Source organism: Rhinolophus sinicus, linkage group LG11, assembly GCF_036562045.2.
Source record: "Rhinolophus sinicus isolate RSC01 linkage group LG11, ASM3656204v1, whole genome shotgun sequence".
NCBI classification, from domain to species: domain Eukaryota; kingdom Metazoa; phylum Chordata; class Mammalia; order Chiroptera; family Rhinolophidae; genus Rhinolophus; species Rhinolophus sinicus.
Genome location: NC_133760.1, coordinates 8,875,060 through 8,902,806, shown reverse-complemented (window position 1 = coordinate 8,902,806; position 27,747 = coordinate 8,875,060). Strand labels below are relative to the sequence as shown.

At 58.5% G+C, this 27,747-nt stretch overlaps 4 protein-coding genes across 10 annotated transcripts in view; 2 read left to right on the top strand and 2 right to left on the bottom strand.

Moving 5' to 3' along the window:
- The window catches only part of PPP1R37 (protein phosphatase 1 regulatory subunit 37), a 41,151-nt gene extending 40,355 nt beyond the window's left edge, over positions 1-796 (top strand). The window contains exon 13 of one of the 2 annotated variants that reach the window (XM_074314151.1): positions 79-796. The gene's annotated coding sequence lies outside the window, so the exon portion shown is untranslated. The remainder of the gene's footprint in view (positions 1-78) is intronic. The other variant, XM_074314152.1, reaches the window with a different exon arrangement.
- Positions 797-4,457: 3,661 nt separating this feature from the next.
- On the bottom strand, positions 4,458-16,163 carry NKPD1 (NTPase KAP family P-loop domain containing 1). Of its 5 annotated transcripts, XM_074314147.1 has the most exons (7): positions 15,794-15,817; positions 15,035-15,072; positions 14,194-14,249; positions 11,524-11,639; positions 10,322-10,756; positions 8,058-8,189; positions 4,458-6,698 (listed from the first exon to the last, which is right to left on the bottom strand). In XM_074314147.1, the coding sequence occupies exons 4-7, from the start codon at positions 11,621-11,623 to the stop codon at positions 4,741-4,743; spliced, it is 2,625 nt and encodes an 874-aa protein (XP_074170248.1). In that variant the 5' UTR covers positions 11,624-11,639; positions 14,194-14,249; positions 15,035-15,072; positions 15,794-15,817; the 3' UTR covers positions 4,458-4,740. The 5 variants fall into 5 exon arrangements, with proteins under 5 accessions (XP_074170248.1, XP_019610378.2, XP_074170249.1 ...); XM_019754819.2 differs by lacking the exons at positions 15,035-15,072; positions 15,794-15,817 and adding an exon at positions 16,084-16,163; XM_074314148.1 differs by lacking the exons at positions 14,194-14,249; positions 15,035-15,072; positions 15,794-15,817 and adding an exon at positions 12,422-12,518.
- Positions 14,719-24,286, bottom strand: TRAPPC6A (trafficking protein particle complex subunit 6A). Of its 2 annotated transcripts, none has more exons than XM_019754839.2 (6): positions 23,816-24,286; positions 17,036-17,103; positions 16,755-16,872; positions 16,084-16,167; positions 15,794-15,887; positions 14,719-15,034 (listed from the first exon to the last, which is right to left on the bottom strand). In XM_019754839.2, the coding sequence occupies exons 1-6, from the start codon at positions 23,903-23,905 to the stop codon at positions 15,003-15,005; spliced, it is 486 nt and encodes a 161-aa protein (XP_019610398.1). In that variant the 5' UTR covers positions 23,906-24,286; the 3' UTR covers positions 14,719-15,002. The 2 variants fall into 2 exon arrangements, with proteins under 2 accessions (XP_019610398.1, XP_074170262.1); XM_074314161.1 differs by lacking the exon at positions 23,816-24,286 and adding an exon at positions 23,308-23,707.
- A 3-nt stretch (positions 24,287-24,289) lies between these two features.
- Positions 24,290-26,696, top strand: BLOC1S3 (biogenesis of lysosomal organelles complex 1 subunit 3). The gene is made up of 2 exons (XM_019754831.2): positions 24,290-24,441; positions 24,864-26,696. Exon 2 carries the CDS (start codon positions 24,873-24,875, stop codon positions 25,473-25,475), a length of 603 nt encoding a protein of 200 aa, XP_019610390.1. The 5' UTR covers positions 24,290-24,441; positions 24,864-24,872; the 3' UTR covers positions 25,476-26,696.
- Positions 26,697-27,747: the final 1,051 nt, after the last annotated feature.

Here is a 27,747-nt window from a genome sequence, read left to right as displayed (position 1 = left end):
AGCAGGGGCGGGGGAGCTGGGGAGCTGGCGATAGAGCCCCGGGCTCTGACAGGCCCCCTCGTTTCTCTTCTCCCCAAGTTCCCTTTTTCCGGTCAGTCTTCGATGAGCTGAGGCCAGAGCCATGAGAATCTGCTCACCCTCACCCCCAGCCCCCGAGGCCTGGGACACCAGGGGTGTGGGGAGCCTCTCTGGGGACCCCCACCCCCCTACAGCAACACTACATCGGGTGCAGAAGCTACAGGGAATGGCCCTCCCCACCCTGACTTAAGCACTTCTATTTATGTGTTCGGCACCCGAAGACTGGACTGGGGGTGGATGGGAGGAGGGGAAGCAGGAGAAGTCTCCAGGGACATGGGTCACAAGGCTGGGGACTTTTCCGGGGGGGCCTGTGGGGCCAGGATTGCCCTGTGGAGGGCAGGAGTCCTGGGTGGTGGTGGGGTGGCCCCTCGGTGTCCCTGGTGCAGGACAAGACAGGAGGCGTGGTGGGAGGGGCGATGAGTGATGGTGGTGGTTGAACTTCTGTAGAACAGCCCCAGATAGCGTGAGGGCTGGGGGTGGGGGGTGGGGAGATGGGAGCAGAGGATCAGAGCTTTCTTTTTCTTAAGTGCAATAAATCTATCAGGGAGCTGGGTGGGGAGCAGCCAGGGTTCTGGAGACCCTGCTGTCCAGGCCACTTGAGGCTGTGCCCTGAGAGGCACTACAACCCAGGGTGGGGAGGGGTGAGGGTGGGGGAGGGGCTGCTCCTGTCGGTGCAACTCTGTTCACACCTTTTCTAATAAACCAGAGCTGGGTTCACCATTCTCCTGCTCTCTGCTGGTGCTGGTCCTGGGTGCTCCCTGCGAGGGTTCTGGGCACGGAGCTGGGAGGAGGGCAGCTCTGCTTCTTGAGCACCAGCTGGGCTGCATGCCCGTGTCCCTCAGAGGAACACCAGGAGACTGCCCCTTCTTTACATGTGTCCACAGCTCTGTCACATCCAGTCCACTGCCTGTCTTCAGAGGGAAAGAGTCCCCAGATACTCTCCCGCTTCAGGTTTGGCTTCTCAATGTGATAGATACGGTGCTCGCGTCCAGAGGTCGCTCCTCTGCCCGCTCACCTGTGGCTCAGGGAGAGCAGACACCGGCCTAACCCCAGTGGCCTTGAACGTGCTAGTGGGAGTGCCCCAGGCACACGTCAGTGCCGCTGGAGCCTGGGTGGGCAGCTGCTGCTCCGTGTTGCCAGGCACACTGAGGATGCGGCCCGGGCTGTGGGGCATTTCTGGGAAATCTGGTTTACCCTTCAGCAAAGGAGAGAACCACCCGAGGGGACAGACCTTTGCACCTGCCCCTGCTTCCCTGCGTGGGAGGCTGACATGGGATGGGTAGTGGCAGTGGAAAGACTACAAGAATCATAGTGTCACCAAACAGGAGCCCTGGTACCGCTCAGCTCCTATGCAAACCCAGGGAGCTCTGTCCCCAGCTGCCTGGGTGTCTTTAGGCCACTGTCGATTCGCCCTTTGGTCATTGGCAGCTGTGTGTGTGACTGCTTCCTGGCACAGCCAGTTAGGACTCCCATTTGGGCGAGGTGCTCAGGGCAGCCATGCACATCAACCCCCGGCCCCTAGCACCTGCCCCAGCGCAGTCCACGGGCAGCTGGGGAGACACCTGCATGGGGCCTGGTTCTGAGCTGTGGCAGCGTCATCCTCCAGCTGGTGCCCCCTGTGACCGGGTGTGTGGTGGGGGTGGGATGAGCCTTCCAGGCTGCCCTGCCTTCAGCCCCCTTCTTGGTGAAACTGGGGAGTGTGAGGTTGGCTTCAAGATGCTGAGGAACCAGTCCTTGACCAGGTTGGATTCTGTCAGTATAGCCCCCCCAAAATCGCACTCGGCCTGTGGTCAGTTCTAGCCATTGGCCAGGAATCAACTCCCATGAGGGGTTCGGCCCTTAGCAGCATGGTGGGTGCTCACCCATCCCCTTGCCCTCTGCCTACACCTCCAGGCTGGTGACCAGCAGTCTGGGCTGGGGTCTTGGGGTCTCAGCTTGCCCCTCGTGTGGTGCCTGTGACAGGCTGGGGTCCTGGTCCCAAGCTTGTCCCTGCTCTTGCTTGTACTAAGTATAACTTGGAGTGAGGAATGTGGTCTTTCCAGCCAACCATTCGACATTGAATTGTGTCACCACATCCCCCACACAGACATGTGAAGTTCTCACCCCCAGGACCTCAGTATGGGACCTTTGGAAACAGGTCTTTACAGAGGTCATCACGTTAAAATGAGGCTATAGGATGGGCCCTAATTCAATATGACTGGTGTCCTTTTAACAAGGGGAAATGGGGACACAGAGACAGATGCACACAGTGGGAAGGTGGTATGAAGAGTCACGGAAGGCCATGTGAAGACAGAGGACCAGAGTGAGGCAGCCACAAGCCCAGGGACACCAGATGGCCAGCAAAGCACCAGAAGCTGGAAGAGACCAGGAAGGATTCCCCTACAGGTTCCTGAGGGAGCAGGGACAGCTTGATTTTGGACTTCTGGCCTCCAGACAGAGAATATATTTCTGTTCTCAGCCACCCGGTCTGTGGGACTTTGTGACAGCAGCCCCAGGAGAGAATAACAGACCACCTCTTCAGGGCTCCTGATTTTCAGACGGGCCCTGGATCCTGGTATGGGTTCCCTTTGCCTTCAGCCATCCTAGCATTGCCCGAGCGTATTGTGCATACACAGTCCGTTTTAATACTTGGCTAGACACTATCCAGTCTTAAAGATCCTAACGCCCTACCACAGGTGTTTATTTTCACGCACGTGGGTGTTCAGGGTGGCAGGCAGCTCTTCACAGTGATTTAAGGACCCAAGTCCCCTACCTCTTTTAGCTCTGGTACCCCTTAGGGCCTCAGGGTTCCTGCATCCAGCGTGTAGATGGGGGAGGAGAGTGGAGCAGGCAGACCTTTCTCAGTACCACAGCAGGAAAGGGACACACATCACTTCCATTCCCTTTTTGTTGGTGAGAACTTGCCCCATGGCCTCACCTTAGTGTAAGTTCCAGCAAAAGCTCCACACTATAGAGGGGACCAAGAATCCTCGTGGACAGTGAGCCATCTTGGCCACAGCCAGCCCTGTGACATCATGTTTTGGTTTATTGTTTTTCAGTTTCCTAAAACTAGCTTTGCAGGCACACGGTCAAAGGTCAGTGGGCAACAGTGTGACTCCTCAGCACCACGTAATAGGACTGCAGCCTTTTCCTGGGGCTGGGGGTCCTCAGTCCCCCCAACCTCCGGCCAAGTCCACGGTGTGGTGCTGCCTCCTGCAGCCCTCCTGGTGCCAATCTGCTTTCCACCCAGACTCCAGCTTGGAGTGAGGGATTTGGTTTTTCCATTGTAAGAAACAAGCCCAAGTCATATTGGCTTAAGGGAGGCAAAAGGGAAGGGCCATGTAGTGGCTCAAATAGTATGTCTACCAAGACACTGATGTAACTGTCACCAGGACTCGTGTCTAAGGGGACTTCATTCTTGGGCACACTCTCCCCTGCTGTTGGAAAACCTCCCTGCAGGCCCAGGTTTTCCCACCAGTTTAGCCATGGCAGCTCCTGTAAAAGTCACAGGCTAGCTCTGCCCTGCGTCTCCTTTGGCACAAACAGTGCCAGCATGAAGCTAAGGAACGAGGACAGTCCTCCCACCAGGCCATGTGGCCTGAGAGTGGGTGCCTTTGAAGAGCTCTAGGCTCCCTCTGCAACTGTCCCCTCAGCCCTCAGGACCCTGGCTCAGAAGTCATGCCCTTGACCTCTGGGCACACAGGGTATGTTAAGTGTTGGCCCTCCCTTCCCCCCTGGACTCTGCCAGGTACACCACAGGCCTGAGCGTGTGGCTGTTTGACAGGAATGGGAAGCTGCCCTGAGGAGTGACACCACATCCGAGGTCTCTGTCCCACTGGTGGGAGCAGAAGGTAGTGCCCCAGTCCAGCCCTAGGCTAATCCTCATCTCGGTTTAACTCGGGCACCGACTGGCCTACACGTGCCCCAGTTCTGTGCCTCAACTTCCCTGTCCTTGTCAAGGGGCCCTTGGACTGTTACTTGTCCAGGGAGGCAGTGCTGCCCACCCAGCTGGCTGAGGTGCCAGCAAGGCCTAATTAGCCCACTGCTGGGGGTGGGGCCATCCCGAGAGTGGAGCAGCCCGCTGAGGTCACCCTGGACACCGCTCTTGGAAATGCCAGCTACTGCCCTGCCCACAGAGGAGCAGGCCAGGGTGTGGGGACAAGGCCCTGGCTCCCCCGAGGCCTGGGCGTCCTCCATGCCTGAGTCAACGCAGCACATCCGTCCTCCATCTCCCCGCCTGGGCCTCACCCGCCGCCCCCACACCCCTCCTGCCCTAGGGACGCCAGCCAGGAGGCTGCTGGCTGACGCCACTGCCTACCTGGGGAGGAAGTGGGCTTGGCAGGACAGGGCCAGTCCTTGCTACGTAAGCCAGGGAGACCAGGGCCTGAAGACCAGTCAAGCGCTTTCATACCTTAATTTATTGGCACTTGAACCCTGAGTTCCTCAGTGGTGCTTTGGCGCCAGCTTTCAGACATTGGCACTATTGTCAGCTGCTGCCAACAGTTCTCTCTGGCTCACAGATTCAACGGGAATGTAGCCACCACAGGCCTCATTCCCAACACTGGACGCTGGGCTCAGTTGGGCCCCCTACATGTGTCCTCATTTGGGCAGAGGAGCTGTTGCCCCCTGCTGTCCCCCGAGTCTTGCATTCAAGGCCCCCTTAAGTTGGATTCCGCACAGCGCTCAAGCCAAGGGTCTCCGCTTGTCCACGAGAGTCAAATCCCACGGGTGGCGGGCTTCGCTGGCCTGCGCAGGGCTGTGCCCTGCTGGGTGGCGGGTTTCGCTGGCCTGCGCAGGGTTGTGCCCTGCTGGGTGGCGGGCTTCGCTGGCCTGCGCAGGGCTGTGCCCTGCTGGGTGGCGGGTTTCACTGGCCTGCGCAGGGTTGTGCCCTGCTGGGTGGCCTGACCGGGCTGCCCCCCGAGCAGGGTTGGCTCCGTTGGCTGCACTGGTCGCCTGAAGGCTGTGGTTGGCTCTGTTGGCGGCACGGGGGGCACTGCCCGCCGGGGACTTGGGCGGCTTGAGCGAGCTGACCGCCCGGATGAGGCCCATGCGGCGGCGGATGGAGTGGTCCAGGTTGATGGTGCAGCGCAGGAGGCTCTGAGCCTCGGCCACGGTGAAGGGGAAGTCGGCACCCAGGAAGCGCTCGAAGAGCTCGGGGTCGCCGTCCAGGTCGAATACATTCTGCAGAGCCTTCGTCATGGTGTGCAGCTCACTGCTGTTGTCGCAGAACACGTCCCAGAGGCGCTCGCGGGCCTCATGCGCGCCCCCGGACTGCTGCCGGTCCTCCAGGCACTGCAGCACCCAGCTGAGGCGACAGGGCCACTGGTTGGCGAGCACGACCCAGGCCACGGCCTGGCGCGGCGTGGGTCCTCCGAAGTCCCGCCGCTGCTGCTGCAGCAAGCGCACGGTGATGGGCACGGTGTTGACGATGCGTCGCATGGACACCACGTTGTCGGGCACGTACTCGTAGAGGCAGTCGCGCTCGTTGTGCAGGCAGAAGAGCGCCTCCTGGATGCGGAGCGCCGCCTCGGCGTCGATGCAGCTCTGCGTGCGCTCGGCCCCCGCCTGTATCTCCACCGCCAGCAGCTGCGCGCCCTCGTCGCCAATCGGCCGCGACGGCTGCAGCTGGCGCGTCATCTCGCGGTAGAGCAAGTCGTCGCGGCTCTGCACGGCATCGTGCAGGAACTGTAGCTTGGTGCGGCGGCCCATGATGGGCACGGAGAAGGGCAGCGTAACGGTGCGGTTGAGGAAGAGGTAGCCATTGTCGGCCGTGCCCTTCATAGAGCTGGCACTCTCCAGGCACGCGGCCAGGATGCTGGGGTCCACCACCAGGATGAAGATGAAAGGCGCGTGGCTGTCGGACAGCAGCGTGTTGATGGCGTTGAGCACACCCACCACGCGCTCCGGGTAGCACGTGTCTAGCCCGGTGACCTCGAGCACGATGCGCAGCCGGCACCGCTGGTAGATCTCCAGGAAGCACAGGAAGTCGGTGAGCAGCTCCACCTCCTTCTTCACCTCGCACATGAAACCCAGCTGGCTGCCGAACTTCTCGTGCGACACCAGCCGTTCGATCTTCTTGCGCTGGCTCACGAACAGGTGCTTGCCCACCGAGTACACGGCCATGAGCAGCCCCGAGCCTGACAGCGTAGTGGCTGCACCGCCGAACAGCCGCATCAGGCTGCTGCTGGCGCCGCTGTGGCTCGGCACGTGGGTGCCCAGTGACAGGTAGAGCAGGGCCACGCCGAGGCCCAGTGCCGCCACCAGCACCACCAGCGCCAGGCACACGCGGCGCCGGCAGTGCCACTCGCGCTGGCGGAAGGCCTTTGTCGTGGCTGGCTTGTTGCCCAGCACCGAGTACAGACTGAAGGGCAGCGCTCCGTAGTGGTGGCGGATGCCCTCACACAGTGTGGTCACCAGGCCGGCCCACAACTTGTCGGCGCCCGCATACTGCCAGGCGCTGAAGCGGATGAAGAGGAACTTCACGTTCTTGCGCCGCAGGTGCACCTCAGTGATGACCGGCTGCAGGAACACCAGGTACCACAGCAACTGCGGGAAGCCCCAGCCACGCACCGACCGAGGCCGCCACTGCACTTGCTGCAGCAGCTCGGCCTCGCGCTGCGTCGCCTCCTGCTCCATCAGCTCTGTGGGCGCGGAGAACGAGTGGGTCAGCGTGAGCGGCGGGGTGGTCTGGGCGGGGCTCGGGCCTGGGCGGGCCTCGTCTGGATGCGGGGCTCGGGCAGGGGCCTCGATATACGAGCCAGGGCACCGCGGAAACAGCTGGGACAGGTGCTAAAGGTGCAGGAGAGGCTTGGAGCCGGGCTTGGACCGTAAACAGTCTGAAGGCAAGGCCGAGGGTCGCAGTGTAAGTAGAGCCCCCAGAGGAGAAAAGATAGGAAGGGGCAGGGAAGGCTCTAAGGATGCGAGGTTTTGAGGAAAATGTTGGGTAGCGAGGGTACAGCCTTGGTCTGATTTTCCTGACTTACTGCTGCTCCTCCTACAGCTTTCAGCTCAGCTACCTCCTCCAGGAAGCCCTCTCTGATCCCCGGGCTGGATTAGGCACCCCCTGGCTTCCCTGTTGCAGTCGTCTCACCCACTTTGAGTTGACACTGTTTGGGGACAGGTGTGTCTCCCTTTCTGGACTGTGAGCCCTTGAAGGGCAGGGCCCTGGTTGTCTTGGTCACTGCATGTCTGCTGGGCACCAAGGAGGTGCTCGGGGGATGTCTGAAGGCTGGATCATGAGAAGCTGGGGCAAGATCTGTCTGCCATAAGGTCAGTGAACGAATGAGTGGGAATGTGTCAGTCACCTAGCACAGAGTAAGTGCCTTAGATGCCACTTCCTTTTTCCTTATCTTTTCTCCTTCCCAGACTCTTGTGTGTTGCTCTATGACAAAACAGGGAAGGACTTGGGCTTGTTTAGTAGGTGCTCACCAGGGCTGGGCACACGGAAGTGAGTGATCGCCTCCAGCCCCTCTGGCCACAATTGGGGCTGGGGTCTGAGCTCTATTGGTTTGCACCAGGGCCAGCCTGCTGCAGGTCCTGGCCAGATTTCAGCTCATGTCTTCAGTTCACACCTACCTATTATGAGTCTTGTGGGCACCAGGCCTGAGCTAGGGCTGAGGAGAAGAGATGGGTCTGGGGAACACAGAGGCCAGTAGAGACTTGGCTGGAGCCTGCAGCTTCAGTGAGGAACCTGGGCTTTCCCCTTAGGGTGCTGGGAAGCCATAGAAGGCTTTTGAGCAGGGGAACTACAGAGCTTGATCTTAGAAATCTTATTATAGAAAGATTCCTTGAAGTGGATTTGGCAGGGGAAGGGGGCGAGACTGGAGGCCAGGAGGCCAGAGAGGAAACTGGAGCGGGAATCCCGGGACAGAGGCTGTGGGCACGGGTGGGAGCTGGTGAAAGCTGAGTTATGGGCCTCTGCGCTGGGGAAGGCTGGGGCTGGGCAGGAGCCAGACGTGCTGTGTCTTGTACCCCCACCCCCAGTACACACAGACCCTCACCAGTGATCTTGTCCAGCATCATGTGGAGGCGGCAGCCGAAGGGGGCATAGAAACCCACGGTCACAGGGACGGGCACATGGCAAAGGGTCTTGGCCAGGCAGCTGCAGTAGACATCATCCTCTGTCAGGATATCTGGGGGCCAGGGTTGGAGAAGGGGTAGAGGTGGGGAAACTGAGTCAATGAGGCTGGCCAGGCACCACCCTCCTCCCATCTGCCCTCCAGAGTGCCTGCCTCAGCCCCTCCCTGCACAGCCATCCTCCCCAAGGTGACTCAGGTCAAACGTCAGATGGATAGGGGTTTCTGTGGCAGTCCCCTCCTCCAGCGCAAAATGTACCCTTCCGGGCCTCCCAGAAGCTGACCCCAGACACTAGGCAAAGGCTGGGAGGCTAGACTATCCCCATCCCCAGCCAAGAGGCCTGTGGAATTTGACTGCACTGGCCTTGGGTCACCAGGCCATGATTCCCCTGGGAAAAATCTTCAGACTCCAGACCCTAGGACGCTTAAGATGTTAGCTCTGCTAGCCTGGCTCCAGCGTGAAGAGGCCCCAGTGACCACAGGCTCCTCTGTTTCCTGCCCACCCTTGACCTCTCTTCCTCTCCATGACCCCATGGCCACAGTCACGAATGCTGCCCTGAGCCCAGGCAGACCCGTCTTCCAGTCCTGGCCCCGGCACCTTTCTCTGCATGACCCTGGCAGGCTCAATCCCCTATGAATGGGGTGGCAGAGATGCTGGGGGCATGGATAGGTGCCAAAGGGTCTGGCTGGGGACAGGAATGGCTGCTCAGGGCACAGATTCCGGTTTAAATCCTGGTACCAGGCACAAGCACCATGGTGTCCTCTCTGCAAGGGATGTCCTGCCTCCTCCCCTGGGCCCCCACTGAGCACTACTTCTTGGACCCAGAGTTGGGATACCAGAAAGGTAGGGCTCAGTTTTAGGGGGGCACTGGGCCAGCCTCACAGTGCCTGGTGGGGATAACACACCCACTTTCTGAGGGGTTGTGGGCTACAGGAACCGTGGCTCACTGAGGGCCAGCTGGGCCTGGAGGCATAGCTGGGAGGCCAGGGGAGCCTGGGACAAGGTCAGCTGAGAGGCGGTGGCCAGTGCGGATCTGCTTCCACTCTGCCTGATGGGTGGGTGACCTCACCTGGTTGAGCCTCTCCTTGACCGTGTGTGAAATGGGCATCGTGGACCAGAGGCTCCAGTGACAATGCTGGGCCTGACCTGAAGCCCCAGTCCCTGCTCAGCTGTTTCCAGCCAGACTTGGAAACCACCCACGAGTCTCTACCTCCGCAGTTGGGCCAGCAGCACCTCTGGCCTGACTTGGGCGTCCACCCCCACCTCCCACAGTCCATTCTGTCAGAGCCTGAGGCAGCTCCCGTCCCCTCTGCCCTCTCTGGCTCCTTCTGTCCTCTCCCCCTCACTCCCTGCACTCCAGCCACACTGACCTCCTTACTGTCTCTTGAACAGGCCACCTCCGAGTCTGCATTCGCTGATCCTGCTACCACTTACTTGAGAGAATGGCCCTGTCGTTGCTCAAATGTTGCCTTAATGAGGCCTCGGCTGATGATGCTCTTTAGCTTGCAAACCCTGACGCTCCCTATCTCCTCTGCTGTATTTTCCCCCAAGTGGTTCTCACGGGGTGATGCACTTTTAAACATTCCTATTTCTCTTGTGTCCTGTACCCGCCACCCCCCACCGCCTATAGAACGTGAGCTCTGGGAGGGCAGCTGTCTGTCTGCCCTGCTCCTTTTGCCCCTCCACCCCCCTCCCAACAGAGCCTGGCATCCGCAACAGGCGTTTCATATCTAGTCACAGAAAGAATGGGTGGATCCCTCCCATCATTGCATTGCTCTCTCCATCACCTGGGCCACTCCCTACCTCTTGCTGCAGCTGCTCGCTTGACCATCTCCCCCACACCAGAGCTGGCCAGCAAGCTGTGCTCATCACCCCTGCCCCATGTCCCCCATGGCCTGCTGGGCCAGGGGACAGCGCTACTGAGATAGAAAGCAGAGTCAGGGTGTCAGCATAGGGAGAGAGCTGGGGCCCAGGCCCCTGGCCAGCCCATAATAGAGGCACTATGGACAGGCCGGGTCTAGAAGCCTTGGATCCCAACAGACGAAGCAGAAGTGGCTGCCCCGAGGCCCAGGGTCAGGGACGAGCGCCTTCCCAGACAGGGACCAGAGCAAGGGATGAGGGCAGGCCCCAGGCCCGGGTGGGAAGCGTGGCAGCAGAGACAGAGCCCCCAGGAGGGCTGGGTGAGCACCGGAGCTGTAGGAGGTGAAGGGGCCGCAGGCGGCTGGGACAGGCAGGGCCCGGGTGTCAGCGGGCCTGCTGGGCTCCAGGAGGGTGCTGGCTGTGGAGAGCGGCGCTGGGCCGCTGCTGGCCATGGCAGGTGCCGTGGTGGGTGCCAGCGGTGGCTGGGGGGCGCTGGCCGGTCTCATGGGGGCAGTGGTGTTTGTAGGTGGCCCCTTCTGGCCACTGGGAACAGGACAGAGCCGCTGACGCAGGGGGCTAGGAGGTGGGGGCCAGGGCTGCTGCTGCTGCTGCTGCAAGGTAGGGGGCCTATGGCCCCAGCAACAGCCCCTGACACCCTCCCGGTAGCTGTGGTAGGCCAGCAGCCACCGCCCGTGGGGGGGTGGCTGACAGGGCCCATGGGCTTGAAGGGCTGCTGGGTCATGGCACCACTGGTGACAGCATCCTGGAAGGAAGGAAGTAGGAGGTGACTGGGCCTGGGTCCTGCACCCCTGGGGGGCACTGGCAGGATCCTGGTTGGGTCTTCAGATAGAGGCTGTGGCTGATCCTCGGCTGAGGCCCAGGAGTCAGAGAAAAAGCAAGGAGGGCTCTGTGCCCCACCATGGTCAGGGGAAAAGAGCTGTAGGGCTTTACCTGGATAAGGGGCTGGAGAGGGGACAACACCGAGTCCCGGCTACTCCTAATGTCTTAGTCCCTGGGGGACCCCTGTGGGGGTGACAGAGGAATCCACGGGGAGCTGGCCTGGTTAGTCCAGAGGCAGCTAGAATGATGGGATAGGGCAGGGAATGGGAAGATGGGGGCATCTGGGCTCCGGCCAGGCTAGTGGGAAGGGGGCTGTCCTGGAAGCTGTAGGTCACCCCAGGGAGCTGTACCTGCCTCATGCATACATGTTCACTTGGGGGTTTCACTTTTCTATCCCTCCTCCCACCACACTGCTCCCCAGAGGTTGGGGGGCAGCCCCCATGGCCTGGAGATTTGGGGAGGTAGACTTCTTCTCATACTGGGGGAAGGGCAGGTGAGGTGGGCCCTCCCTGCTGACATGCCCAGCCTAGGCTCCCACCTTTGGGCCCCCCTGGGCCCGTATGCCGAAGCCTCTGTGGGGAGTGCTGGTGGCTTCTGCCCTGGGTCTGAGGTTCTGCTCCCCCATCCAGTCAGCAGTCTCCCACTACAGCCCTCTCTCCTTGCTAGATCTCCCCCAGACTGAACGCCTACCTTTTTGGTGCCCCAATTCAGGGTCCAAGAAGTAGCTCTCAGTGAGGGTCCGGGGAGGCAGGGTGCCCTTGGCGAAGTGGACAGTACAGTGCTGGTGCATGGCGGCTGGGGGCCTCCTTGGGGAGGGAGATGGTGGTCTCAGTGCCCAAGCCCCTGCGGCACCAGCAGCAAGAGCCCACCGCAGGGACAGCCCCGTGACCTCGCACAGGTGAGAGACCCCATCTCCGATGTTGGGGTCCTGAGTCACCCAGGTAGGGCAGAGGTGCTCTTCAGAGTAAAAGTGAGAGATCAGGATTGAGTGACAGGTGGCCAGATTCGGGAGAATGGAGAGGGGAGGGGGTGCGTGGTAATTTGGGGTGGGTGAGATTTCCAAAGATTGGGTGATTGGCTGTTTGGGAGCTGCTTGGAGTTTTCAAGAGGCCAGGACGTGGGTGGTGAGCAGATGTGGGCTGGGGAAGCGTGGGAGCCGGTGGGGGGCTGAGTAAAATTCAGGAGAAACTAGACATTGGGGCTGTGTGCTGTGGGAGGTGGGGAGCTGGTGCCATTTGAAGGCCATGCATCCAGTGCACTGAGAGCTGGGGGGCAAGGAGCACCAAATAACTGAACCTCAGGGCTGGGTACATTTGGGGGCTGAATGAGGGGCTGGGGGGAGCAGAATCTGGGGGTATGAATGAAAGCAGGGTGGTCCAATTTGGGGAGAGGCTCAGCACACTCAGGATAGACGGGGTGCCCTGCGTGTAAAATGTGAAGCACTGAAAGCAGAAGCGAGGGAAGGATGCTGTTTGGGGGGTAGGACAGGTGAAGCCAAGGGCAGAGGAAATTAGGGTGGTGAGAGTTGGGCCTCAATGAAGGTTGGGGGCCCCTGCCTGCCATCCCCCCCGCCTGGGGTCCTCCATACCTGATGATGGCCTCGCGGCCCCAGCTCCCTGCCCCGCCGAGCTGCTGTGCCAGCCCCACCACCAGCAGCACAGGCTCAACTGGTGAGGCCCGGAGCTGAGAGCCCAGCTACCCAACCGGTTTGCCTGCCCAGTCCCCGCCCCTTCCCCCGTCATACCAGCACCTGTTCTGGTGCTCTCTACTCTAGAGGACTGGGGGATCCCTTACCTTGGGTACCGTGCAGGAGCCCAGTACGCAAGGTAAGGGATGGAGATGCCTGGCCAAACTGCTGCCTGGTTGGGACCTGCCAGAAGGTCTATAGGGGCCAGCCCCCGGGCACTTCTGCTGTGGGTGGGAGGGAACCTGGGGCAGTGATTGTCCAGGACAAGAGAAGACGCAATACTGGTTCAGATGCCAGCTTTGGGGCCTTTGTGACCTTGAACAAGTGACTTCACCTCTCTGAGCCTCGGCTTCCTCATTGCTGAATGGGCCATTGTTGGTGCCTACCTCTCGTGGTTGTCAGGAGCCCGCTGAGCACAGAGCTTGGTACATACTAGTGATGACAGCAGCTAACATTTGCCGGGGGCTGAATGACCCACTTACCAGGCAGCTCTGAATGTTTCAAATATAACACGCTATGTATGCTATGCGGGCTTATCAGGGGCTCCACATGGAGCACACGCTGTCCACACAGTAACCCCTCTTCCGCACCACACCCTGGTGGGGTGCATGTGCTGCCCACTTCACAGGAAACTGGGGAAACTGAGGCCCAGAATGCTGAAGTTCCTTGCTGGGTCATGGAGACAGGGTGGGACCTTGAAAGCAGGCAGTGGTCTGTGCTCAGGCTCTGCCTCCTGCCTGCTGGGAGGTGGCGGGCTCCTTGCAGACATTTGTCAGGAGGTAAGGGCAGGGCTGGGGCTGAGCAAGGGGGGCCCAATACCATGGGGGCCCTGCCCTGCAGAGGTCCTAGGCTGCCAAAGAGTGGCTGCCCAGGGAGATGGGTCATCTCACAGGGACAGTGCCCAAGACAAGGGGTTCAGGACAGAGGAAACTCACATGCAGCCATCTAGGGGGTCTGCCTGGTGACCAAATACTGTCTCTGCCTGAGCTGGTCTGTCTCTCCTCCCCCCGGCCTTCAAGCTGTTTCTCCTGGGAGGGCTTCCTCCCTGTTCTCCACCAATTTGGGACTGTCATGACGCTACCCCAGTATGCCCCCTCCCCCCAGCCCTGAGGGAGGCAGGGCTGGTATATCTGAATAGGGGTGTCTGTGGGGAAGGGGCCTCCAGGATGGGCCCCTGAGCCTCTTGAGGGCAGGGCTGGGCCCATTGCTCCACCCCCACCCTCACACAGGGTTTAGCTGAGTAACTGCAATTCACTTGGCCAGCATCTGCCTGGCTCTGTGCTGGGCAGGGTCAGATCTGCAGACGGACCCAGAGGTGAACAAGTAAACAGCTTGGGCGGGATGAGGCCATGGAAGGGACCACCAGGGAGGACGAGTGACTGCTCAGAGAGCCTGGGTGGTTACTGGACACCCAAGAGGGAGCAGGAGTTTGGGGGTGGCTGGGGCAGGGCAGCCCCGGCCAGGAATGGCATGTACAAAAGGTACAGAAGCAGCAGCCCAGGGAATTTGGCCCTGGGTGTGTGGGCAGGGGAGGGCAGGGCAAGGCAGGGCCCAGACTCTACAAAGGCAGATGAGCCCCTGCTCTCGGAGTGTTTTAAGCAAGGAGACCCTTCCTCATCCCATTTGGGTCTCACCCCAGCCTCGGTTGGCAGCTCTGAGGCAGAGGTACTTACCCACATCAGGCAGCAGGTGGCAGAGCCCGGGCAGTCCAGGTGTGTGATGCCAGGTGCTATGAATGTAAGCGGGAGGAGACGGGGTGGGGGGGAGGATGGGGGCTCACTGTCCTGGGTGTGACTCCCATGGGCGAAGCATGTGTAGTGTGTACGCCTGTGTGTGGGGGAGTGGGTGGGGAAATGAGGGTGTCTGGCCCACTTCCATCCATCCCGTCTTGGCCATCTACCCTGCCTGCACTTCAGGCACCTGGCCTTGCCCCCCAGGGAGAGGTCCCACTGGGTGGAGGGCAGCCCCAGACTTGTTGACGCTGGTGGGGTGGCCAGGCCAGGGCATTTGTGCAGGGAGGCGCCACGCTCCACAGCTCAGACTGAGGGTGGAGGGGGTCCAGAAGGGGAGCAAATGAGGGGTAAGGGGCCACACAGGGTGTTCTGCCCCCTCACCACATGCCCTGTAACACAGTCGCTTCACAGACGCCCCCTGGCCCCTCACCCCCAGCACTCAAGACAGTGACCTCTACCTTCCACTTTGCACCTGGCTCCACATAGAACCTTTATTGAGCATCTGCCAGCAGTTTGTGACCTGTCCCCTGGTGGCTGGGACCACCCCGCCCTCAGGACACCCCCACCTCCCTGTTACACCCACTGTTGAGCACCGTGATGCCTGAAGCAGCCTGACCCCTTGCCTCGCTCATCACCCCCGGAGTCTGGGGTCCCCAGCACCAGCCCACGGGCCACCCCCAAAGGCAGCGCCCTGGGGTCCCTGGGCCAAGGCGGCTGAGGCTCAGCTGGGGCTGGGGCCGTGGGGTTCCTTAGGATCTCTGGATCACCACCTGGAACTTACCTGGAAGAGAAGGGCTGGTTTTAGCTGGAGGCTGGGATCTGAGAAGAGGTAGAAAGCACCCAACCGCTCAGGCCCTGCGCCAGCAGCCTGGGCGGCCTCACTGGTCCAAGCGGGTGTGCTCCCGCCCACTGGCCTGCATCCCAGGGCTGTGTGGCCAGGGGCACGAAGATCAAGCATGTAGGTTTCCGGGGAGAGGCCCACATGCACGGGCCTCTATGGCATGTATTGCTCAGGTCCTAACTACTTGGGCCCCAGGGCCCCCCATGGGTGGGCCTGGCAGCCCAGAAGACAGAAAAACAACTGGAGGGAAGCAGAATGGAGGGTTGGCTGCAGGCTGTCCCCAGACAGGAATGGGCTTCAGCCTGTCTGATGGAGGGCACTGGGGGTCAGAACACCCCCTCATTCAGGCTGCAAGTTACATGGGGTCTGGCTGCCTTTGGAGCCCCCATTTGGATGACTTCTATTATGTCCACCTGGGTTCCTGTTCTAGGAAGACTGTCGCGACCACACCAGGTCACTGAGGGTTCTCTCTGGGCTGGCACACACTGGGGAAGCAGGCTGGGGGACCTCAGGGGCCAGGGGCATGGATGCGCCACACCTACTGTGGGGTCTGGCACGTACCTTAAGTTCTCAGGGCCTCAAATTCCCCACCTATAAAATGGGGCTCAGTGGCCTGGCCCTCGGGAGAAGGGAAAGGGGAGCTCTAGAGCCCCCACAACACTCAGGAATGGCAGGAGTCTCCCCCCTAAAAAAACTCACAGGCTGGCAAGGCTGCCACGGAGGCAGTGACCAGGCTCTTGATGCCCAGGGTGCTGAGAGCGCCACGCAGGAGGCCGCAGGTGAAGGCCAGGAACTGGGGATGGGGGTGGGGGTGGGGGCACAGGTCACTATGGGAAAAGGAGAGACCAACACCCAGGACCGGGACAGGGCCGCGCTGGGCTTTGGACTTCAGTCGGGTCAACCCCTTGGCCTGGGGTGAGGCTTACGTTGGGGTAGGAGCTGGGTAAGTAGGGGAAGTGAAATGTGGATATCTCTCAGCACCCCCATACCTTGGGTGCTTCCTCCAGATACTGCAGGCCCGAGGACATCCGGATGAGGAAGGGGAAGCTGTTGTCCTGTAGGACGTAGGTCCCCTAGGGACAGAGGGAGGCTGTGGGGGCTGGAGCAGTGCCTGCGCATGTGTAGTGGGGGGAGGGCAGCGAGGACGTCCAGAAGGACACTTCTCTCCAAAACACTGTGGTCATGGCCCCAGGCTTCAGAGCTGCAGAAGCGCCCGCGGGCTTCCGGGACCTGGTGTTGCCCAGGGGGTGCCGGTCCTACCCCTCTGGCTGCATGGCTTCCCGGGTAAAAGGAAGGGTCCCCGCTTCCCCGGTTGTGGTGAGAAGCTGCAGGCCTGGCCGAGAAGTGGCAGCGGGGCCAGGCACAGCGTAGACACCTAATGGGAACTCTGACATGGCTGAGATAGGCAGTGTCATGCCGAGGCAAGAGGCTGCCAGCCGTAAGGCCTGTCTGCTCTGGGGCCCATCCTGGGAGGCTCTTGGAAACTCTCGAAACAGCCGCCACATCCCACTGCAGCTGCCTCAATGTTCCTGCCTCCCCAGCAGCCAGGCCCCATGGCTGGGTGGCTACAGCCTCCCTCAGTGGCGGTTCCCCTCCCAGAGCTTGTATACTTCACCTCTGCCTGCAGCTAGGAAGCCAGGTGCTGGGTGCGGGCACACACCTGATGATTGGTGCGGAGGCTGTCCATCTGCTTTTGAAACACGGCCACCCACAGGTCTTTGCACAGGAATTTGAGGACATCTAGCTCCTCTCTGAAGGCCAGCGTCTCCCGGGGTAGCCTGGGAGGCAGTGGCAGATACTTGGGCCAGGCCAGGGTCAGGGAGCCCAGGGTGGGAAGGATGGAGGAAGCCAGGCTGGGTTCTTCACCAAGTAATGCACCCTCCCATCTGGGGCCAGCTGGAAGGGGGGTGGGGGGGAGGGCAGGAGGGGGCTGGCGCTCACCTCTCGCCCATGGCCTGGCCCACGCGGAAGCCCATGCCCTCCAGGACCGACAGGCTCATCTTCTGTCCCTAAAAGGCCAGGAAAGAGAGGCTCAGGGGCCCTTGGCCATCTCCAACCGGGAGCTCCCAGGTGGAGCAGCTCCAAGCGGACTAGCCATCCCTCCAGTTCAGCACTGCAGGGCCAGGGCAGACTCCAGCCTGTGGAGTGGGGCTGGCCTTGCCCCTCTGCCCCATGGCCCTCCACTCCCTTACCCGCCTCCGCAGACCCCATCAGCCTCAGGACCAGCTCCCCCTTGCTCCAGGAAATATGGGGGTGTTTCCCCCACTGAGCTTCACCCCTGCTCATTGTAAGCACTTTCAGGGTACAGCCTTACAACTCCCTAGGAGATAGATAGCACTCTGATCACCCTGGAAGCTCAACGTGACTTGTCCAGGGCTTATGCGGCAGCAAGGCGTGGACCCAGCGCTGTCAGCTGGGGGCTATAAAAGTCAACTACGATCATTATACCTTAAATATCAATCAGCCAGGAACCCTGGGAAGAACGCACAGGGGCTCTAGAGGGAGAAGTTCCCTTGGGTGCTCAGGGAAGGAAGTGGCAGCCAAGAGGCATTCTGGAGGGCAGGCCAGGGCCCCACGGTGGGAGGGGGGCAGCATGGCTAAAGGAACGCAGACTTGCAATTTTCCTTTGAGTGACCTGGAGAGAGCTGAGGGAGGCCCAGGTTGGGGCATCAGAAATACCAGGTGGGCCTGCGGTGTGAGGCACCAAGCTTGCAGACAGTGTGGCAGAGCCGAGGTGGGAGAGCAGAGAACCCTGGGAGGGAGGCAGCTGGCTCTCCTGGCTGGCTCCTCTCAGGTGGCTAGTCCCCAGGCCTGAGCCCCTCCAACCTTCCCCCACCTCCTCTCTGGCCACCAGCTTCGTTTGGGAATGACGTCTCCCCAGGCTCAGGCCATCACAGAGGAAAGGCTCAGGCTTCAGGCCTTTCCACTCACTGTTCCCTCTGCCCGACTCCTACAAGCCTTCCTTACCCCCCTCCCAGGGTAGGTGTGCAATGCAGGCCCTGCCCACTCTGTGCTGTCACTGAGTGGGGACACAGGCCTTTGCGCCTGGGAGGTACTCAAGCAACAGATGCTGAAGAGTGATTTCTTTACAATCATGAGAACGCCCTCCAGCGGGAGAAAAGCATGCCCTCAGCTAGGCTGGGAGTGCTCCTCTGAGGAAGCTGAGTCTGAAGGAAGAGGTAAGCAGGGGATGGAGTAGGTGGGAAGGCCCCCCCAGGCCCAGGCCACAGCCTGAGAGGCAGCAGAGTCCTCAGCTAGGCTGGGGAGCTCTGTCGGGGGGGCAGGGGGGGGCGGCAGAAAGGTTTCCACAACTTTAAGTTTCCCTTCAGCGAGCTTCAGACTGCCTGGGTTTGAATCCTGGCACCGCCACTTACTGGATGGGTGACTGTGGGCAAGCCATCTCACAGCCGTGCCTGTCTGCCCATGTGTGAAATGGGGCCAATGGCAGTCCCTACCTCACAGTGGTGTGACAGCTCAATCATCAAGGGCCAAAGTGTCTGCTGAAAAGACTGGGTGTGGTGTGATCTGGGGAATAATGAGAAAAGGGAGGGAAAAAGAGGAAGTAGGAAGGGAAGGGCCAAGGAAGGATGAGCAGGTGACAGGGGAAGAGAGGGTGGAGGAGGAAGGGAGAGAAGCCGGTGCACCTGCCTCTGTCACAACCTGTCTCCGGGGACTCTGCAAAAGCTCTTCGGAGATTAGGGGTTTATCACTATTCCCAGGGAAGGCGGGGCAGACTCTCCCATTCATCGGAATCTTCTGGAGCCTGCCTGGAGCCAGTGCTGAGTTTACACAACAGCCCCCTGAGAGGAAATGGGATAATTAGGAACAGAGGGGAACCCCTTCGAGGAGGCTTATCAGTGTGGCACCACTGGAGCCCCCACACAGCGCGGGTACTAGGAGGAAAGGACAACCAGACAAAGGGAAGTTCTTGGAAATGAGAAAGATCGTAGCCAAAATAAACATCTGTTAAAAGACAGCTGAAAAATAGACAAATGCGTAAGGTAGATAAAGCTTCCCAGATTGTCCAGAAAAAATCCTGAGGTAGAAAAAAATGAGAGAAAAGTGCTAAGACATGTGGAAGAGATTCAGAAAGTCTAATATTCCTCTGAGTGCCCAAGAGACGTGTGGACCAATGCGGGAGAAGAAATAATCAAAGCGATAATAAGAGAAAAATGTGCTGAGCTGAAGTTAGAGTCGAGTGTTGACAATGAGAAGGGCCACGGAGCTCTGAGCAGGACAAATGGAAGACAGAAACCAAACGCCCTCTCTGGCCCCATCCTGAGCACTTGAAAAGGAGAACAGCCAGGAGAACATTTGAGACTGAAGAAGGCAGGAGTCAAGTGACAGCTATGTGCCTGGCTGCTTCCTCTCTTCACTAGCCCTGCCCATGGTTATTTGTGAGGTTCAGTTCTCACCTGTGGGAGCCACTCTGAGCAGACCCAGGCAGGGGACCAGGGAGGGAGCAGCCCTGGTTCCTGCCTTAAGAAAAGCACAGAGGGAGGGAAATGAGTTCTCAGCGTCCTCAAGGTCACTGGCCCCAGAAGACCCAGAATCAGTATGAAGAGTGGACAGGTGAGTGAGGAGGGGTGAGGGGGAAAAGCCAGCACAACTCCCACCCTGTTGTCCTGGGGCTGTCCTCTCCAGTCCCGTCGCATCCCCGCTACTCCCAGTGGTCGCCCAGTCCTACCTCTTCCACCCCTAAGTTTGGCCCGCCCAGGCCTCTGGTCCAGGCTCCTGCAGCAGCAGCCCTTCCCACCCACGCTCCATCCAGCCTCATTCATGTGGCCGGGGATCTTTCTAGAAAGTCAGTCTGAGTCCGGCACACAGCAGTGTAAGTCTTTTAGGGCTCCCGTGCCCTCAGGACACAGTCTCAGGTCCCCTGTGGGCCCAGAGACCCACAGCTGGCTCCCCATCTCATATGTGCTGCGCCCCCTCCAGGGCTCTGCCAGGAATGGGGAACTGGTTGGTTTCCGAGGTTCTGGCCAGGACCTGATAGCTGTTACAGTGGTACCTCGGTTTTCAAACATAATTTTTTCTAGAAGACCGTTCGAGTTCTGAAACGTTCGAAAACCGAGGTGCAGTTTCCCCGTAAAGTAATGCAAAATGGATTAATCCGTTCCAGACCTTTAAACTGCAAAACTGCAACCCCTAAAACTGCAAATTTAGCATGAATTTTGCTATCTAATGATACCACAGATCCATAAAATTTACGGTGTTCATAAACTGAAATGTTCGTCAACGGAGACGTTCGAAAACCGAGGTACCACTGTACATGCACCCCAGGCCCTCCTGAGAGAAGGGGCCGGCATGGGCACTCACTGGGCCTTCGTGGACAGAGTTCTGGCCAGCAGTGCTCTTCCTGGGCCACCTGCCAGCGCTCACAGTAGTGGATGACAGCTCATTATCTACATACACAGGAATTCACTCCTTGGCCAACAGCTCCCCTTTTTTTCAAAGCTACTGAGGTGGAGAAACCACAGCCTCCTCTTCCCTGATTTTTTCCTGCTTGGAGAACAAAGACCCTTTGACGTCCTGGCTCCTCTGGCCAGTCTTCCATTCTATGTAACCATTCAGAAGAATCCATTCAATAGCCACAAATAACCAGGCTGGATGTGGAGATCACAGAAGCTCCAAAGAAGACAGGTTCCCGGTGCCTGTGCTGTGGGGATAGAGGAAAACGAGCCACCGTTCCTGCCCTCAAGGAGCTCTGCAGCGGGTGAAGAGGCAGACCTGATGCCGACAAGTTTTGGAGCCCGATGCCTGAGTCCTGATTTTGCCTCTGATCATGGCTGTGTGGCCTTGGGAAAGGCCCTCCCTCTCCAGCACCTCAGTCCTTCCTCTGTAAAATGGGACAACACCTACCCAGAGGACTGTTCTGAGGACTAAATGCGATAAAATATTGTGCTGGGGACACCGTAAGTACCCAAGAAACAGGAGGGACACCGTAAGTACCCAAGAAACAGGAGGGACACCATAAGTACCCAAGAAATAGGAGGCCTGCATTTGGTTCAGACAGGACACTTGTTGGATGACAGATAAGGAACAGAGAGAGGAGCAGCGAGGAGCAAAAGAGCACTGCGGGAAAACAGAGCAGTTTCCCACGACATGCCCCTGAAAAACGGGCTCCCAGGTTGAAGGAATGTGGGGACACTGCCAGAATTCTCACCCCTGGCTGCGCCTGAAACCACCCAGAAGTTTTTCAAGGCCTGCCGCCCAGGTCACATCCCAGCCCTGCTCTGTGGCAATCTCTGGTGTGGAACCTGAGCACTGGAATTCCAGGGGCAGCTGGGTCGAGGGCCACTGGCACTTGTGTGTTCTGAAAGTGCTGTGGTGAGCAAACCTGAGGGACCCAGTGTTCCCCAAACTCACTTGACCACAGAAACCCATTAAAATCCTCCAGGAGCATGTCAGGGAAATATAGGCCAGGGTTTATAGCACAGGCTTTGGAAGTGGGAGGCCTAGTTGCATTCCTGACTCTGCCACTTGAGAGCAAGCACACCATCCATCAAAGCCTGTTTCTTGATCTACAAAGAGGCGCATCATGCCTACCTCTGGGCATTGGTAGGAGGATCACAAGAAATCAAGAGAGTTAAGCCCATGGGAAACACACGTGGTAGGTGCTATTATCAGTCACTACTAAGTGGGTCCCAGTCCCCACCCCACCCTCCATAGCACAGGGGTTGCACCTACTTCTTCAACAAATCCATGCTGAGGACCTACTACTATGTGCAAAGGACCTACTGTTCGGTGACCCACACAGACCTGGTCCCAGCCCACACAGTGCAGTCTGGTGGAGATGGATGCGATTCAAAGGATCATACAGATACATCATTCAGATATATGTACTTACTGAGTGTGATGAGGGCTACCAAGGAAAAACCGGGGGGGGGGCGGGGGGGGGGCTGCAAGAATGTAACTTCTACTGCAAGTCAGATCCCCGACTTCTGGGGACTCATGGAAGGCTTCCCTGAAGGGGTATTTGAGCTACGATTGGAAGGATGAATAAGTGTGAATGCAGTGAAGATGTGACAGGTGAAATGAGCTGGATGAGGGAGGAGGCTGGTGCAGAGGCGGCAGGGGAAGGGACAAATGGGAAACACTGAGACAGCAGAATGTGCAGGGCTGGTTGAGGGCTGGAGGTGACGGAAAAGGTACATGTCGGGGACTACTGAGTTTCCAGCGTGAAAGCTAGGATGGATGGGCTGCTGAGACATTGCAACCTTGTTGAATGAATGAACTCAGAAGAAACCACATTGAGATCATAACACACCACACCCTCATTAGGGCTCCTAAATTGGGAAGAAAACCTAAGCCAATAAAAATGTTTTGTATGTAGCTGATGATGATCACGGTAAAACTAATAATGAGAAAAGTGACCACAGCCCCCATTTATTAAGCATCTATTCTCTCCTTAACCCTTTCTTCTTTGTAACAGAAGAGCTCCCATGTTTTGAGGGCTGATTATGTGCTAGACCTCACACTAAAAAGTCTGAGCTCATTTATTCTTCATAAGGACTAACTTCCAAAATGCTAAGCATGCTCCTACCTCAGAGCTTTGCACCTGTTGTTCCCTTTTCCTGGAATGCTCTTCCCTCAACTTATCCCTGGGGCTTGCTTCCTCCCTTCTCTTCCTCAGAAATACTCTCCTCCACCATCCACCCCTTGATCCCTCTTCTTTCCGACTTTACTGAAGTTTTTTTTACAGAACTTTTCACTAGCCGGTGTCAGTATTTATTGTTTGACACCCCAACTGAAATGTAAGCTTCTTGAGGACAGGGAAACAGTGCCTGGAATATAACAGGTGCTCAATAAGTTTGTTGAATGGATAAATGTCCCACTTGGAGATTTAGGTGCTATTATGATGCCCTTCGCCCCCCCCCCCCCCCCCCCCCGCCCGTTCTTCCGCCTCCCCACCCCACTCTGGTTCAAGCATTTGTTGCTCAGTCTACTTGTGTAGGACACAGCTCCCTGGCCCATGCTGGTATTATGAGCCTTGCGCTCCCCGGCGGCCGAGGCAGTTGGTCACCAGTCGTGGGTCCGGCTGCTCACCCCAGCTCTTGCCAGCTGCCGCCTGCTCACAATGGCTGCCAGCCACTCACGCTGGCCACCGGTTGCTCATGGCAGTAGCACATGGTAGTCCAGGGCAGCTCACGCCAACCGCCAGCTGCTCCCCGTAGCCCAGCTCCAGGGAGAGCTGTTGTTCACAATCTTACCTGTAGAGGGCGGAGCTCACTGGCCCATGTGGGAATCAAACCAGCGACCTTCGCATTAGGAGGGCGGCGCTCCAACCACCTGAGCACCGGCCGGCCCATGATACCCATTTTATAAAGGAGGAAACTGAGGCACAATGCGATGAGTCAATGTCTCTAACACCTAGTGAGTGGCGCAGGCCACTTCTGGGATTCAACCCAGAAGTCCTCAGTACACATCCAATAATGGTAATTATTATAATTACTACCCGCTCACTCTGTGCCGGGCTTTGAGCTAAGAACTTTACCCCGAACTGTCTCAATTCTAGAAATAACGCGAGACCGAACTGGCTGGGACCCCTTTTCTGCAGAGAAGGAAGCCAGCGCCCCAGATCGCCCTGCGAGATAGGGGCGGGGCCGTGGTTCGTGCCGTGCCCCCCGCCTCCTCGGGGCCTCGATCCCGCCTTCCCGCCGCAGCCCTTGCCTCCACACCCCACCCCCTGTCCCCACCACCCCCGGGCCCGGCACTCACCCCGGGGCCGGGGTCGGGGTCGGGGTCTTGCGCCCACAGCTCCGCCACCATCTCCGTGTGCAGAAACTCGAACAGAACCGCGTCCGCCATGCACCGGCCTCGCGCGCCCAACTACCGCCCAGCGCTTCGTGCTCTCATTGGCCCGGCTGAACTAGCCCCGCCTCCCGCACCCAGGCGCGAGTCCGCTTACTCTCGCTTCCATTGGTGTTCCAGCCTAGCTCCGCCTTCTTCCTCCAGCCTCACTTGGTGCGCTGGAGAACCTGAGAGACTGCCTGTCCCATTTCCCGGTCCTCGAGCATTGCCATTGGCCGAACCGCTGGTTACATGTGACATAACTCGTTTTTAAAAATCCCTATTTGTCCACTTGCCTCGCGGCACAACCCGGAAGCGCCAGCCCAACCGCTTCTCTATTGGCCTTAGCTCCACTCACGTGACTCTTCATATCCTCCATCAAAACTGGTTCTGAAGACCTGCTTCCTGGTTGGAAGCCGAGCGGCCCATGTGACTGGCCAACGACGGCCCAACCTGCTGCCCTATTGGTTTGGGTTGCCATCCTCCTCCCTCGGTACAAGACCCCGCACTTGGCTGGGTAACGGATCTCGCAGTCTCCGAGCTTCTGCGACCCGGTATGATATCGCTACTTCCCGCCCCCACTAGTACACCCTCTCCAGAGTCCAGGTGGACTGTCACCCCTTCTACTATAATCCTGGCGCTGGTCCCTGAGCAGCTTCCGAGTGTGGTTTCTGCTAGGAGGCAAAATCGGAAAGAACCCAGTTTGGGACTTTGGGAGCTCCGGCCTCAGAGACTTGATCGAGCTGGTCCTCAGTTTCCCTATCCGTACACTGAAGAGGTTGGGGTCCAGTAGCCCCCATCAATACCGGCAGGGAGGATTAGCCTCGTTTGCATAAAAGGAAACTGAGGCTCAGGCAGGGGAAGCAGTTAGCCACAAATCACTGAGTCAGTGGAAGGGCTAGGAATCCAGAACCTGCGCCTTTTAACCACGGCCGGGCGCCCGCCTCTCACGCCGTCGCTTCTCTTTTCTCCCTAGCTCGGCGCCATGGCGTTCCAGGGTCGTCGGCGGAGGCCGCCGCGGAGACCCGAGACAGTAGTGCGAGGTGAGGCGGCCGAGACAGACTCGGAGCTGTCTGTGTCCTCGTCGGAAGAGGAAGAGCTGTACCTGGGCCCTTCCGGTCCGACGCGCGGTCGCCCCACGGGGCTGCGGGTTGCCGGGGAGGCCGCCGAGACCGACTCGGACCCTGAGCCAGAACCGACGGCCGCGCCGAGGGACCTGCCTCCTCTCGTAGTGCAGCGGGAAACGGCCGGGGAGGCCTGGGGCGTGGAGGAGGCCCCGGCGCCCGCTCCAGCGCGCTCGCTGCTGCAGCTCCGATTGGCAGAGAGCCAGGCGCGGCTGGACCACGACGTGGCGGCCGCAGTGAGCGGCGTATACCGCCGCGCGGGCCGCGACGTGGCCGCCCTGGCCGGTAGGTTGGCGGCCGCCCAGGCGGCGGGGTTGGCGGCCGCCCACAGCGTGCGCTTGGCGCGGGGAGACCTCTGCGCACTGGCTGAGCGCCTGGACATCGTGGCCGGCTGCCGCCTGTTGCCCGACATCCGCGGCGTGCCAGGGACCGAGTCCAAGCAAGACCCCGGACCTCGGGCCTAGCCATGACCCACTCCCCGCCTGACTCTGAGCACTGGGGGAGGCCTTGAGACCTCTGGGACCTGGCTCTGTACCCCTTTTTGTTCCCTTCCCATCTGGCTGTCACCTTCAGGGCTAACCCCATCCCCTGGATAACGCCGTGTGTGCTGTGGGTGGCATAATTGTGCTCAGCCCCGCCCCTCGCATCTGGTTCCTCCCCTTGGTCCTGGCCCAGCTCCCTGGTTCTGAGTCTGTGTCTGAGGCTTGGCTCCAGCCTCTGGGTAATTGTCCACTCCTTGATCAGTCTCTATCTTGGGGGCTCACTGTGCCCCATCTTTCCTTGTGCTCTGCCATTCTGAGTTTGGTTCCTGCACAGAGCCGATGCAGGTTCTTTCCGCAGGAGCCCCAGGATCTGCATAGATTCTCTTGCACCTTCCATCACCCCCTTGGCTCTGCCTCTAGTTCTAGCTACACTTCTGGAATTTTGTGCCCTAGTCTGGGCCCTTTTTCTGTTCTCCAGTCATGGCCCTGGTTTCATCTCCTAGTTCTAGTCCTTGCTCTGCCGTCTGTCTCCTTCTCCACTAGCTTAGCTCCTCCCCTAGGTTTGCTCTTCTTTCCTGGGTCCAGTTGTACCCTTAGGATTGGTTTTGCTTCTTTTTGCTGTTACCATCCTGCTTATACTACCTGCCTGATCCTGGGCTCCAGAGACCCCCTACATTTTCCTTCATCAGGCCCCAAATGGGGCCCTGATGCAAGAGGCCCTCCTCCCCACTCTTCAGGCCCAAGATGGCATCGCCTCCAGATCCAAGTAAATGTGTCTTCCGCACCCTCCAGGCCAAGGTGGCACTTTGTGCTCAAGCTCCAGATACAAGATGAGCCTCTTCCTGACTCTACAGGCTAGTAGTGGCACTCTTCAGGCACTTAGGGCCCAATACAGCCTGCGTGGCACTTTGGGAGCAGCATAACACCTCTTTGCAGAGAAGTACCACACGCATGGTGTTTGCTCACTGTGTTGACCCCTGGATGGTAAGAGGACTTGGATTTCTGGCTCAGCCCAAGGTCTGGGGTTAATTCCTTTTGTGTGCTCCTCACCTGCTCCTCCTGGTCCCAGCTGTAGCCCCAATCCCATTCACATCTATTCCCCTCCCCACTCTTCTCCCAACCTGAAGCTGAGTTGAGCCCCCAGGATGGAGAAGTGGAAAAGCACTCTATGGCATATTCATTAAAATGCAAAACAGTTACTGATACGGTCAGTTCCTCTTGTCTCCCACCTAAGCTGGGGATGGTTTGGTTGGTGATTTCTCTAAGAATGGGGCTCCCAAGACAGGGATCCTTCCTGCCTAGCCTATTGAAGGAGAAGCTGTAGCTGGAAATCAGGGCCCCTAGAATGAATGAGAACTGGGCTACCGATGAGAAAGGGTTTACTACTTTCCCAGACGCTGCATATGGGTTCTGCACTTAGTAGTAATCCAACCCCATTTGTATGTGAGACCCAAAGACTAATTGGGACACATTTTAAGTCCTCTTCAGATGAATTTAAATCAAGATTGCTCTCCATTAGGGAAAGTAGAAAGTTTGAAGTTTGATCTGAGGGCAGGGACATAAAAAACACTCTAAAAAATTACACTGTATGGTGGCATTACATTTCCATACCAAATCTCTGCCTAAGAAGTTTGCTGGTAAAGTCTGAAACTAGCAAGGTATGGTGGGTGTAAAGAAGGCCCAAAGAGATCAGGGTGGCCTGACATTGAGGCAGTAAAATAGGTTACCCAGAGGCACTTGGCAGCTTGAATGGACTAGACGCGGTGGGTAGAGGTAAACCCTCGGAGCCAATGGTAGAAAGAGTTGCACCAGAGTCAACTAAGAAATAGTTCCCCATCTTCTATTAAGTTAAATGGCGGGTACTGGTGTGTGACTGGGGATGGACTGACTGTCCACAGAAGGGAAAATGGACCCTCTGAGGGTGCTGGGGTCTAGGGAGATTGTTATTTAAGCTTTCCATTTTTTTAAATGCAGGGCAATTGTTTGCCTAATGTATTGCTTTTGACAATATCTGCAATTGTCTTGAGACAAATTGTCTTGAGGCTCTGTTCTGCAGTTGGCAACACAAATGAATCAACTTGGAGGTACTCCTAGAGTCAACTCTAGTTTTTCTAAAGACTCAAGGCAAGGACTGGAAATTTTAATTCCTTTTTTCCTCCTATTTTCCCGCTAGCTATTTTTAAAGAATTGACAAACAGTTATTTTATTTTATTTTATTTTATTGGGGAATATTGGGGAACACCGTGCTTCTCCA